General features: G+C 41.6%; 1 protein-coding gene across 6 annotated transcripts in view; it reads right to left on the bottom strand.

Moving 5' to 3' along the window:
• The window catches only part of PHKB (phosphorylase kinase regulatory subunit beta), a 207,471-nt gene that overhangs the window by 70,174 nt on the left and 123,876 nt on the right, over positions 1–13,421 (bottom strand). For all 6 annotated transcript variants that reach the window (XM_050923042.1, XM_050923041.1, XM_050923039.1 and 3 more), the window contains one exon: positions 13,209–13,303. In XM_050923042.1, the coding sequence (XP_050778999.1) occupies positions 13,209–13,303 (95 nt within the window). The remainder of the gene's footprint in view (positions 1–13,208; positions 13,304–13,421) is intronic.

The following is a 13,421-nucleotide window of genomic DNA, read 5'->3' as shown; positions in this document are numbered from 1 at the left end:
CTGTCCCTCCTTGTCTCTCTCTGCCCCCAGCTCTTTCAGCTCTGCTGGGCCCAAGTGGGAAGCTGAAGGGACAGTACAGAGCTTCTAATGCTGGCTGACTCTGTTCAGGGATGCTGTCTGTAACAAACACAGCGCTGGGGAGGCGGTGGCAGCCCAAGACTGGCTGACAAGTTCAGGGGTTGAGAGCAAGCCAGAAATGTGCAGAGCGTTGAGGGGCTCTGGCTCACTTAGTCAGCCCCTGTCCCTAGCAGCTGGGACAAGGGGGAGCAGACTGCTGCTGCCTCCCCAGCTGGGCTCTCTCACAGACAGCTGCTGCTTTACACAGAGGCAGTTACTCTGAATGGCTACCCTCACCCAGCAAGAGAAGTGGCTCCATCCTGTCCCCTCCACTCCCTGTCTTGGCCAGGATGCTGGGGACAGGGGCCGAGCAAGCCTGAAACACGCTGGTGGGGAGGTGCCATGGGAGAAGGACTGACACCCCTGCCCCCCATAACTCTGGCGGGAAGAGTGTGTTAGCCCCAGGCCAGGAACAGGGTGGGGGTTGCTGGAGAAGGTGTCAGGAGCAGGGTCCCTCTGCTCAGTTGGAGGTAGAGGCACTGCCCACGCTGCTCCCCCTGCTGAAGTGTCCGCAACGGCACAGGAGCTCTAGGAAGACACTGGTGCTGCGAGTCTCCCCGGGGCTGTGGACAGCCCCGGTCTAGACCAGAGGCACATGCTCCCCACTCCTGTGGCCCCAGCCCCCCAGGAGCCAACAAGATTAGCTTCTCTGACCCAGGAATGTGAGACTGGAAGGTTCCTCCCAGAGGCAACACATGGGGCACTCGCATGGCCCCCCTTTACAATGTACACTCCACGCTATTAGCAGGGATGAGTCATCTCTGCCAACACTATATGGGAAAATATGAGTGGTATTAATTTGGAAGGTCAGAAACACAAAGATTATAGAACAAGCAAAAGGGACTATTACTTATACTAGATGGAAGAAATAAAATGGAAATGGCTAGAATGTATTGCAGCAGGAAACAATCAAATGGACCACAAAATGAAAATCTTGAGATAGAAAGTGAAACTGAGATAATCAGACAAAGCTATGAAGTGCATCCAGTAACAGTGAAAAGTAGTTAGTAAGAATTCTCATGAATTCAAAAGTGGAGAGCTATCACCTGAAATTTGTATAGTGGGACACTATCATCATGAAACTAAAACAGTGCCTATTTTGGGTGTGTGTGGATGAGACACAAGTCCATTCGTAATTCATATTTTATCACAATGGAAAATGACTTGGGCAATAATTAATACTTCATGGTAGGAGAAATTAATCAAGGATTTTTAAGAGGGTCCCACTGTGACCCTCTGCACCCCGGTATTAGCACCCCATGCACTGTTGTGATAATCTCTGTACAAAACATACCTTGAAAGGTCTCATTTGAAAACTAATAACTCATTGATCATTAATATTCTTTTTTGTCATGTATGTAGACAGTGCGTATTCAGAGTTATGGCTGTATACTAGAATTACTACTAAATCGCGTTTAAACAAAGAACGTCGGGCAAGTTGGCAAACAGGTCTGCCCTAGACAAAGGAATGTGTATTTGCTTCTCTTACCAGCCCAGTTACTCGGCAGAGACAGTGAAGGTCCATTTTTGCATAACAGTGAACAAAGGTATCAAGCAAACAAGTGCAGTAGGAGACAGCATGAAGAACGCACCCAACAGGAGAGAGAAGCCTTGTCTGGGTTTTACTTTTCCAAGAATGCATTGCAAAGGTTTACTGCTATATAAAGACAGGGGGTCTGAACCTCAAGGGGCAAGCAATTGAATCAACTGATTGTATACAATATTACTGCATTATAAAAGTGCATAGTGAGTTTTTTTCTGAAAACTGATGGCACGGTGGTGATTTATAGTGTGAAATGTATGTATTAACACTATATGAGGAAATATGGATACTTAATATTCTCTAAGCTGAGAATGCCTTTTCTAGATAAAAACCTTTATGTGCAAGTTTTACATTCAGAATCACACACAAAAAAATTACATCAAAACAACATTATTAAGCCTGCAAAGTCAAGCACTCAAAACGTATTCATTCTGACATTTCTTGCCTGTACGCAACCCATTTCTGCCCTGTTCACTCCAACCTGACTCCTGTTCGCAGTTCCATTCTCCTCAACCAGCCAGAACTTCTTGCGGCAAAGTTATACCGACCAAGTGTCAGTGTAGACACTGCGCTTGGTTATGTCACTGTAAATGGTCTCCAGGAGGTGTCCCACAATGCCAAATCTGACTGCTCTGGTCAGCAGTTTGAACTCTGCTGCCCTGCACTCAGGTACACAGGCATTCACCCCTCACCCTTTACAGGCCCAGGAACTCTTGAAATTCCACTTGCTGTTAGCTCAATGTGGACAGCTCACATCACATCTTCCCAGCTGACCATGACGGCTCCACACAGCAAATGCTTCCCACTTGGAGCCCACCTGAGTTGCTGGATCTGCTGACACTGTGGGGAGAGGAGGCTGTGCAGTCCCAACTCCACTCCAGCTGCAGGAACTTTGATACCTATGCTCAGATAAGGGCTATGAACAGGACACGCAGCAGTGCTGTGCAAAGATAAAGGAGCTGAGGGAGGCATACCAGAAGGCAAGATAGGCAAACTGTTGCTCTACTGCTGTGCCAAAGACCTGCCATTTCTATAAGGAGTTGGACACCATCCTCGATGGCGACCCTAACTCCACCACCAAGAGCCTCATGGATACTTCAGAAGGGCTGGAGACAGCGGACAGTAGACTCAACTCCAAGGACAAAGTCGTGGATGAGTCAGTTGAGTTGGAAGACGATGTGGAGCACACGGCAGGGTCATCCAGTGGTGTGGTGAGTCAGGACCTTTTTTCGACTCTGGAGGGGATCTAGCCAGACTCAGAGTCCGTCTCTGGCACGCATGATGCGGGAGAGGAGAGCTCTGGTAAGTGATCTTTTTGAGCTGATGCTGCTCGGTTATATGAGGTAGAACTGTCCTTTGCTTTGTATATTCTAGAACTGGGTGAAAGATAGAAATGTACCAGACGAGCTGTGTTTGTGTGTGCTTCATATTCCCCCGTGCAGCTAAGCAGTGCAGTGGAACAGTGTATTAACGTACACTGCGATTTCACAGGAATCTTCCAGAGAGATTTCTAGGAAACCTTCCTGGAGGTAATCCTCTGCCGAAGGTTCCTTGGCAGAGTTGCTTTGTTCCTTCCCTCGTTGTAGGAAACATTCCTGCTTCAATCGGCAATCACTTAGGGAGGAACCAAAGCAACACAGAGGTGAGCAGCATAGGGACTTGGTTTGATGCCGCACAGATACAAGAGATGCACCCTTGCATCCTCGGCTACCCTTGGGAGTGAGATATTGGTTTCAATGACCCCCACCTGTGGAAAATGGTGGCAGAATTTACAATATTGTCCCTAGTCGCCTGCAGTAATCCCCTTAAAAAACCACCAACATCCTTTGCCCCATCTTGAGCCCCCCTAACCACTCTCCCCAGCTGAACTCAGCATGTTTAGAGGGTTCCCTGAGCTGGACAGTGAGAAACTGATTCATATTTAAAAAGCAGTGTATTTTACTCTAATGATTCGATGTGATGCGTGAACTAACAATCATGTTTCTGTTGATTGTTTCTTGTGCTTCTGCAGCTGCGGCCTTCCGGGCCTACAGCTCCTATATACTGGCGGAGAGCCTCTATCAGATAAGGAAGCGACCAAGGAGGACATGTTTCAAGAGATGCTCCAGTCCTCAGAGGGTGAAAAGAAGAATGCAGGGAGTGAAGAGACACTTTAAAGGAAACATTTAAAATAGACAGGCAGGCCAAAAAGGAGAGCCAGGATTGAATTGTAATGGGGCACATGTGGATGAAAAACGTGATGGGAGGAGCACGCAGAGATGCTGAAGTCCCTAATCTCATTGCAGGCAAAACACACGAGTGCTTGACCCCCTGCAGCCAATATAGAACTGTTTCCTATGTTCTCCCCAAACTCTTCCCACACACCCCTTGCAACTTACCAGCCCATCTCGGTACCCCATTCACTCCACTCCTTTGGACAGCTTCCAAAATGATAGCTGAACTTACACACAGCTATGACAATCTACACTGCCCTTCACTGTTATCTCCCTTCCCACCAAGCCTTTTGCGTGTGTGTGTTGTTAATTGGTATTTAATAAAAATATACTCTCTGAAAAATAACCAATCTTTATTTTTCTCCAAAATGTGGTAGTTGCTGCTGGAATTAATATACAGTGGCAATTTCATCATTTGCTGACTACAAATCCTGGTCAGGAATCATTAAAATTTTCATGCAAGGCAGCAAGTTAACAAAGCAAGGCAGAATGCTGTATAGAAAGAGACATTACTGGAGCTCATTGTCAAAATGTTGCCTCAAAGCCTTCAGGATTCAAGTAGCCTCCGCTGTGCTCCTATAACGGCCCTTGTACCTGGCTGCTCAAAATCAGCTGCCCAGGCAATCCACTTCTGCACTCCATCCTAAGGGAAACTTCTCACCCTTAGCCTCACAAATATTATGGAGCGCACAGCAGGATGCTATGACCATGGGAATATTTTCCTCTTTTAGGTCTAACCTGCCATAAATGCAGTGTCAGTGAGTGTTTAATCCTCCAAAGGCACATTCTGCAGTTGTTCTGCACCTGCTCAGCCTATTGTTGAAGCACTCCTTGCTGCTGTTCAGGTTTCCTGTGTAAGGTTTCATGAGCCATTGGTGTAAGGCGTATGCTGGGTCTCCCAGGATCACGATGGGCATTTCAACATCCCCCAATGGAATCTTCGGGTCTGGAAAGGAAGTCTCTGTTTGCAGTTTTCTGTACAGGCCAGTGTTCCTGAACATGCATGCATCATGCACCTTCCTGGACCACCCGGTGTTAATGCCAGTGAAATGCCCACTGTGTTCCACAAGCCCTGCAATACCATAGAGAAGTACCCCTTTCTATTGATGTACTCCATCACAAGATGATCTAGGGTCAAAATTAGGATATGCGTGCCAACTATTGCCTTGCCACAGTTAGGGAATCCCAATGCCACAAAGTCTTCCACTATTTCATGCACACTGCTGAGAGTTACCATCCTTTGTAGCAGGATGTGATTAATGGCCCTACACAATGGCGTTAACACAGCCCCACTCCAAACAGATTTGCAACCAACTGGTAGCAGTCTGGAGTCACCTGCTTCCACACACCGATGGCCACGTGCTTCTCCAGAGAGGGCAGCTCTCATTTTGGTGTCCTTGAGCCACAGTGCTGGGGCGAGCTCTGCACACAGTTCTAGAGAGGTGGCTTTCCACATCTGAAAGTTCTGCAGCCAGTGCTCATCATCCTAGATCTGCATAACAATGTAATCCTACTACTCAATGCTTGTTTCCTGAGCCCAAAAGTGACAGTTCACGATATGCAGCTGCTCCATGAATGCTAAAAATAGTCTGGTGGTGTTTCGTTGCATGGCACACAGCAGGTCAGGCACATGTGATTCCTCTTCAAATTGGGAGTTCATGATATATTACATGATCAGCTGAGATACACTCATAACAGTGATCACAACAAAAGAGAGCAGTGCGTGATCCATCCTTTCAGATAGAAATGGTGGGTGCACAGTAAACAGGGATTTGTTGAAAAAATACTACGAAACGCAGTCGGAAGCCCATAGAATGATGCGACAGAAAAAGTGCATTGTGTGATGTTGAGCCCACACCCGATTTCCCAGAACTCCTAGCTGCAGAAGGTGGTGAGTAGCACAGTGGAATAGCTACCCACAGTGTGCTGTTCTCATTGTCGACGCTAGAGCACTAACTGTGGATGCGCGCTGCCGACAGAAGGAACATTGTGTGAACAAGTGATATAATTATACTGGTTTTTGATCGTTGGTGTAACTTGTGTCAACAAAACTGTGTAGTGTAGACAAGGTCCAAGAATACACCACTGCTCCTCAGATGATCTGTCTCTCTCCCACCCCCTCCCCCAACCCTAGTCCACATTCTCTATCTCCATTGGCTCCTATTTCCCATCTTCCTTCCCAAATTCATCCTTCAATGTCCGTGTCTGTCCCACCCCCAGCTCCTTGTCTCAGTCTCTGACAAGCTAGTGCCAGTTCTCCCCACACTCTGCCTCTGTCAGATGCATCTTCCCTCACCTCCTTCTGTCTGCCCCATGGGTTTTTTGTCCTAGTGTCCTTGTCCAGTCAGCCTCAGTTTCCCCCTGATCCTCATCTAGTCTCAGTCTCTCCCCCTACAACCTACCAATCTCAGTCTCCCCTCTTTCCCATCCTCTTCCCCGGCTCCCAGTCTCCTTGTCCAGCCAGTTGCTATCTGTCTCCTCCAGCTCCCAGGCCCAATCTCCCTCCCACCCCAACTCCCAGTCCAACTTTCCCTTACCTCTAGCCTCCAGTCACAGCTCAGGGAATTCAGCTAGTAAGAAGTGTCTACTGAGCATGTGAAAACTGCAAATTTCAAAGGCTTATAACTTGGTCAAATTTAAGCAGTTTATCACAGGGACAGCAAAAGGTACATCCGTGACACCAAGGCCACCCCATGCAAAATTTCATGTCTCTGCTCCAAAGAATAGAGGTGTTGGAATTATTCAAATAAAAGGTTATCTGAATTTTGAACACAGGCAAACTAATGCATTTTCCCTAGTCTTGTTCTCAGAAACAACTGAACTATTTTTGATGAGATTTTCTAAAAAAATTCATGCCATGGTAGACACCTGGAATGAAAAATTTCAGCCCAAATAGTTAAAGTTTGCCACAGTTATAAACAACTGCAAATAGTATTATTATGGGAAACATCAGGCAACCATAACAAACGGTGGTGCTACCAGCCTCCTGTAATAGGCACAATGTCATTTACAGTACTGCTAATATGAGTAAATCTTGAGGATTGAATGGGAACACAAGAATTACCATACTGGATCAGAACAATAGACCACCTAGTTTGGTATCTCATCTCTAACTGTGTACAATACCAGATGCTTCAGAGGAGGAATAAGAAACTCTGTAATGGAATAACTCGGCCAATGGGGAAGTTTCTTACTAACCCAGTCAGTGGTTGCATTTATGCCTTGATGCATAACAGTTTATATCCTCTGTTCTTTTTTATCATACCTAATGTAACTGTGGATGCTCTTATTATTTATACAATTACCTAATGTTTCAATATTACTGGCTCTTGAACTAAATCTCTCTTATGGTACTGAGTTCCACAAGCTAATTATAAAATTCCTGTTATCAGTTTTAAAATTCTGTTTTTCATTTTCATTGGTGTTTCCTTGTTCTCGTATTTCACCTCTCAAACTACAAGTGCCGAATTTATCTTCTCTGTATCATTCATTATGGTACATCCCATCATGAAATTAAAATCATACAGGATTTTAGCAGAGAAAAAGAAACACATACTATATAGCATCTCTGATAATAGAAGTCCTCAGGGCAGAATCTGCTTCTCCCTACACATCTGAAAATTTAACACAGATTTCCTGCTGAGTCATACAATATGTTCCACTGGTTTGTAGAACAAATCCTTTCTAGATTTTCAATATCATTGATCTATGATCACCAGAAGATATTGGTCTCAAGAACCAAGTTGTTTACAAGGAAGATGAAAAGAAGAAGTACTATAAAAGAGGGTACAAGGGAAGATCAAGGTAGTGGAGAATTTATGCAAATTGAGAATGGCTGTAAAGCAAGAGTCAATTCTTGTGCTAATTAACTGAACCCAACTTTAGTGCTGCACAACTGACTGTGCAATGTAACTTCTTCTGGTAGCACCCTTAGGTGCTGGGTAAAATGCACAAGCAAATTCCATACATACTGTCAGCAGTTCAGTTTTTGCAGCAGTAAGAACCCCATCAAGTATGAACAAACAGCTGAAGCTGGGAATAAATGAAGTCTTTGAGTTTCCATTATCTCACATTAACATAGCGTAAGTGCTGCAGTGTGAACAATGGAAGTCTCATTCACGGATAATCAGCTAGCACCCAGGCACTGGAATCGCCTAGGCAACAGGAAATACTAAGATACTGGGTGGTTGTAAGAAGTATTTGGATAAATCAAGAAAAAAGGAATGCTTTGGAAGCAGGATACTCATTCGTTTGCATAAGACACAGTAGCTTTTGTTCCCACAGAATAGTTTACGTCAATATCTGATAAACATTTCACAATTTCTTTTGCAACACTACACAGTAAGAAAACACGTTACTCTGGATGAAGGAAAAGTCTCTCTGCAAGAATGCAAAAGGTTTAGAATGTGCTTTTAATAACCTGCTTCACACTTTTTACATGCATGTGGCTCCTGCCTCCATTATAAAAGGCTCATCTACACACAAATTGCAGAGATAGAATTGGTCAGAAAAATTTGGAAAAAACCATTTTGCATTAGAATTTTCCAATTTATCAAAATTAATTTTTTTTGAAAAATCCGTTTACTTTTGACAAATTACTGCTGGAAACCTGCCTATCTTCCTGCCAGGTCATGCCAAAGGCCTTGCGACTTGACAGCCAGTACTCGGAGAGGTTCGAATCTCCCTGTCAGTCCACCAGGTTAGCTGCCATGGAGCTGCAGACTGAAATTGACATAATTCCTAATTCATAATTATTGTCAGTCTTCTGCCCGCTACTGAAGAGCAGTCATGAAACTAACATAAATTATGCCAATTTCAGACCACAGCTGCTACGGCTTCCAGGGTCTCTGGCTCAGTTACAGCCCAGCCAGTAGGCAGCTGAGGATTCTGGTGAGCATATTTTGTTTTGGAAACACATGTCAGTGTTTCAGAAAAAAAAGAAAAAAAGAAAAAAAAAGTGAGTTTTTAAGTCCTGTGAAAATTTTTGAGTTATTGTTTTTTCGTCCTGAATCTGTATGAAAAATGTTTCTGAAAACTTAAACAAATGCAGAACTAAAAAATGTGGTTTCTCAGCCATCTCTGTGTAACTTAAATTAATTTAAACAATGAAACTTTTCTTTATACAGTCTCATATCTGATTATATCAGTTTAGCATGTCCTTGTAGCAATATACTGTAGCAGACTTACATTACAACATTTCAATGATGACATTAATTCTTATATTCTATTATCCAGGCTCTATTTTTATATATTTTTAACTTAAACTAGTCTACAAAGACTTGCCTACATAATTGAAGTTGAGCAATAGTAATTTTTGTATACATTCGCAAATAAATATACACTATTTGTAGGGTTTGTCTAAATGAGAAAGTTGCACTGGCGTAACCTAAAATGTGAATTTAAACTGATATTGTTTAACCAGTACAATCCCCTGTGGGGAGCTCATTTTGATTTAAGAGTGCCTTTAACTTACACCTATTGCTATTCTACTTCAGCTATAAACAAACACATGAATCTTAAACCAAAATAAGGCACATTTACAGTAGAAACTTTTGCTGGCATTAGAATGTTGATTGGGGTGGGGGGTTGTGACGTTTCAAGGCTGGCAAAAGCCCTAGCGTAGAAATGACTATTTGGCACAAAAAATGCATATTTTATATAGCTTATTTTGCTTGCTGAACCAGTGTAAACTATACAATCAAAAACACATTTTTGCTGGAATAAGCGGTGTCTGAACATTAGGAGGATTTTGCTGGTATAGCTATACTTGTAAACTTTTAAGTGTAGATTAGTCTTAAAAGTATCCACACTGGCTATTTCTTCACTAGGAACAAAGGTGTGTTCTTAAATTGAGTTAACTAATTTAAGATTGTCATAAACAGATGGTTAAGGGTTAATGTCTCTTTTACCTATAAAGGGTTAAGAAGCTCAGTAAACCTGGCTGACACCTGACCAGAGGACCAATAGGGGGACAAGATACTTTAAAATGTTGGTGGAGGGAAGTCTTTGTTTGTGCTTTTTGTTTTGTTCGTTGTTCACTCTTGGGACTAAGAGGGACCAGACATACACCGAGGCTCTCCAAATCTTTCTGAATCAGTCTTTCATGTTTCAAACTTGTAAGTAATAGCCAGGCAAGGCGGATTAGTCTTATGTTTGTTTTCTCAACTTGTGAATGTTTCTTTTTGCTGGAAGGATTTTTACCTCTGTTTGCTGTAACTTTGAATCTAAGACTGGTGGGGGGGTCCTTCTGGTCTATATGAATCTGAGTACCCTGTAAAGCATTTTCCATCCTGATTTTACAGAGATAATTTTTACTTTTTCTTTCTTTAATTAAAAGCTTTCTTTTTAAGAATCTGATTGATTTTCCTTGTTTTAAGATCCAAGGGGATTGGGTCTGAACTCACCAGGGATTGGTGGGCGGAAAAGAGGAGGGATGGTTAATTCCTCCTTGTTTTAAGATCCAAGGTGTTTGGATCTGTGCTCTCCAGGGAAGGTTTTGGGGGAACAGAAAGTGTGCCAGACACTAAATTCTGGCTGGTGGCAGCGTACCAGATCTAAGCTAGTAATTAAGCTTAGAAGTGTTCATGCAGATCCCCACTTTTTGTACTCTAAAGTTCAAAGTGGGGAAAAAACCTTGACGAAGGTAAAATCCTAGAAGACGACAAGATAATCTGTAGTTTTCATATGAGCTAGCAACCTGCTAACTTGTGTGATAACTACAAACTGATTTGACATCACTAAGATTTTACCCTCAGTTAACAACTTAAGAACCTGCCTTTTCCCATAGTGATGACAAGGCCACAGGAGTGTGCACTGGTTTAAAACCCATTTAATTTAAACCAATAGAACTTCTGCATGCGGACAAATTCCTAATTTAAAAAATGCTGATGTTTTACAATCTGCATTTACATTACAAGAAATTAGAAAGGAAATTAATTTTGCTCTCCTAGGTTCTGTTCTACTTATACACAGTTGCAGCGATCTACAGCTAGAAGGATGGGATTAAACTGATCAACTCATATTTATATTGCTGTGAAATCAAGAAATATTTGCTTGTGTGCAAAGGTACAAATATTAAAGTTGTGTGCACTTGTTTTTGAGTAAAAATAGTAAATTTATATTCAAATTATATTCGACTTTCTGACTTCTGTCAAGCTGAAAGGATGAAATTTAGACTTGCAACACTTAGGCACCCCATTTTAAAAACCATAAACACATATATTTTATAGTATAGTACAGACATAAATTTTTCCTTGGACCAATTCAGATGGTACAGGTGTTTTGTTCCATTTATTTAGCATTTCATAACTATGACTAACTCAATCAAAAGAAAAAATATTTTAAAAAATGTTCACAGCATTCTGTCTAGAAAAACTAGTGCTCAAAAATACTAAGAAACTCATGTGAAAATTATAAACTGCCTTTGAGGAAAGAAACACATTTACACAAATCTCAATCCTACATTATTCATCAAATGTGACAAATATTGTCCAAACTAGCAAAAATAATATTTCAAGTTATTAAATAAGTCCGTTGCCTCAAAATTCTAATAAAGTATCTGTTGGATCGACATGTTATCGACATTCACAGATTTTAAGGTCAAAAGAGAACACTGTGATCATCCAGTCTAACCTTCTACATAGCACAGGCCATAGAACTTCCCTGAATTAATTCCTGCTTGAACTAGCTCCTTGTCTACATTACACAATTAAGTCAATCTATGTTAGCTTGACATATAACCCTCACAGTAATTACTGTGGTTTTTCGTGTCCATACTATGCTCCTTCTGTCAGTTGTGTGCGTCCTCACGGGGAGCATTTGCACCAACTTCAGAGGAGCACTGACAGGTGATGTAAGTAACACACTGTCTACAAAGACGCTGTGTCGCCCTAACTACACTGACCTAAGCGCTATGCCTCTCGTGGAGGTGAAGTTATTAGGTCGGTATAGTGGGGGATTTACATCGATGGGAGCAATGCTGTAGTGTAGACACTTATAGAGTTAGGTTGACGTAAGCTGCCTTACATCAAGCTAACTCTGTAGCGTAGACCTGGCCTAGAATGTATCTTTGACAGAGCTATCTTCCTTTTTTTAATCCGAGAACCAGGGAAAATTTTGTATCAACATAGTAAAAAGTAAACAATGTGTTTAATTAACCTAAAGTTGACATGAAACAAAAAAGAAGAAGAAAAACAAAGAGCAGTAAGACTACATTAAGCAGGAGCATTTTATACTTCTAGAATGAGTAATTTTTAAAGTATCTGGAAATGTGTGTGCGTGCATATATATTATAATTTGTTACACCTATTATTCTTACTTCTTTCTGAGAAACCATAACACCTACTCTCTATCATGAAAGGATATAAATGTTACAATTATCATAGCAGCTGAACAAGGATTAAATACTGAACCTTTGTTATTAGGTACTCTAATTTTTTTCATATCTGGACCAAACCTTTGGAAAACAAGTAAAGAAACCAAACCAAACCAAACAAAAAAAAGGCAAAACCAACAAAGCAAAAAATTAGCTGGCTCCTCCTTCCCTGTCAGATACCAAATGTTGAATATTTTACAGTTTGCCACACTGAGTGCTCCAGAAACTAGCAGCCTTGCTCCTAAGGTCCTCCAGAGTAAGATTACCTTTTGTAGTTCTAAAGAGGTCCATGTGCCTAGCAGAAGAATGGGTATATAGCAGATACAGGAGGATGCACGCATCAAAGAGAGCCCAACTCCTGCATGTCTTAGGAACTCATTGTAGAAAATCCTTTATACACTTACAACCACAATTCATCTGGAGGTAGAGAGAAGAGCAGGTCTCTCCCGGACTCCCTGTGCACCTCTTACAGTGTGCAAGACTATGGACATCTTTGATTGCCACATAATTTAGGTCTAATGTGATTCCTAAGTCATGGGCATCTTGCTTGTATCATAACCTGTATCCAAAAACAGCTACGGCATGTGACATAATCATAACAGTTCCTGTCCACATTACCAAAGTTGTTATACTACTATACGTAAGAGTTCATGTAGAATGTACTTCTCACCCAAAGTAAGATTTCCACAGGTTTACATTTTCATATTACTACATTGTATCAGTTTCTGTCAAATAGCACACATACAAATCTGAAAGAAAACCAATAATCCATCACTCAGAAGGATCCATTTATTCTTACTGGAAATTGATTTTAAAATAAATAAAAAAGCATAATACGTGCATTTAATTTTGAAAATATTTCTGAATTCTGACATAGTATTGATGCTGTTTTGAATTAAAATATTTTAAATTATTTTTTGTTCACACATCAGATAACAGATTAAATTAAGCATATACTTACCTGATTTGAGTATCTCATGCTAACATTCCGCTGATCTTGTGGTGGTATGTAACGCCCTACTGGGTCAATGTCTTTGGGATTTACTAATCCATCAACTGAAAGTAAACCACAATTGAAACATTATTAAAAAGTCAGGGCACTTTCAAGGTAACATGTATTCTATTACCAATATTATGTAACCCATTAGTATTACTTTCATTAATGCAGACACAT

This window comes from Gopherus flavomarginatus, chromosome 14, assembly GCF_025201925.1.
Source record: "Gopherus flavomarginatus isolate rGopFla2 chromosome 14, rGopFla2.mat.asm, whole genome shotgun sequence".
NCBI classification, from domain to species: Eukaryota; Metazoa; Chordata; order Testudines; family Testudinidae; genus Gopherus; species Gopherus flavomarginatus.
This window is presented reverse-complemented; position numbering and strand designations above follow the sequence as displayed.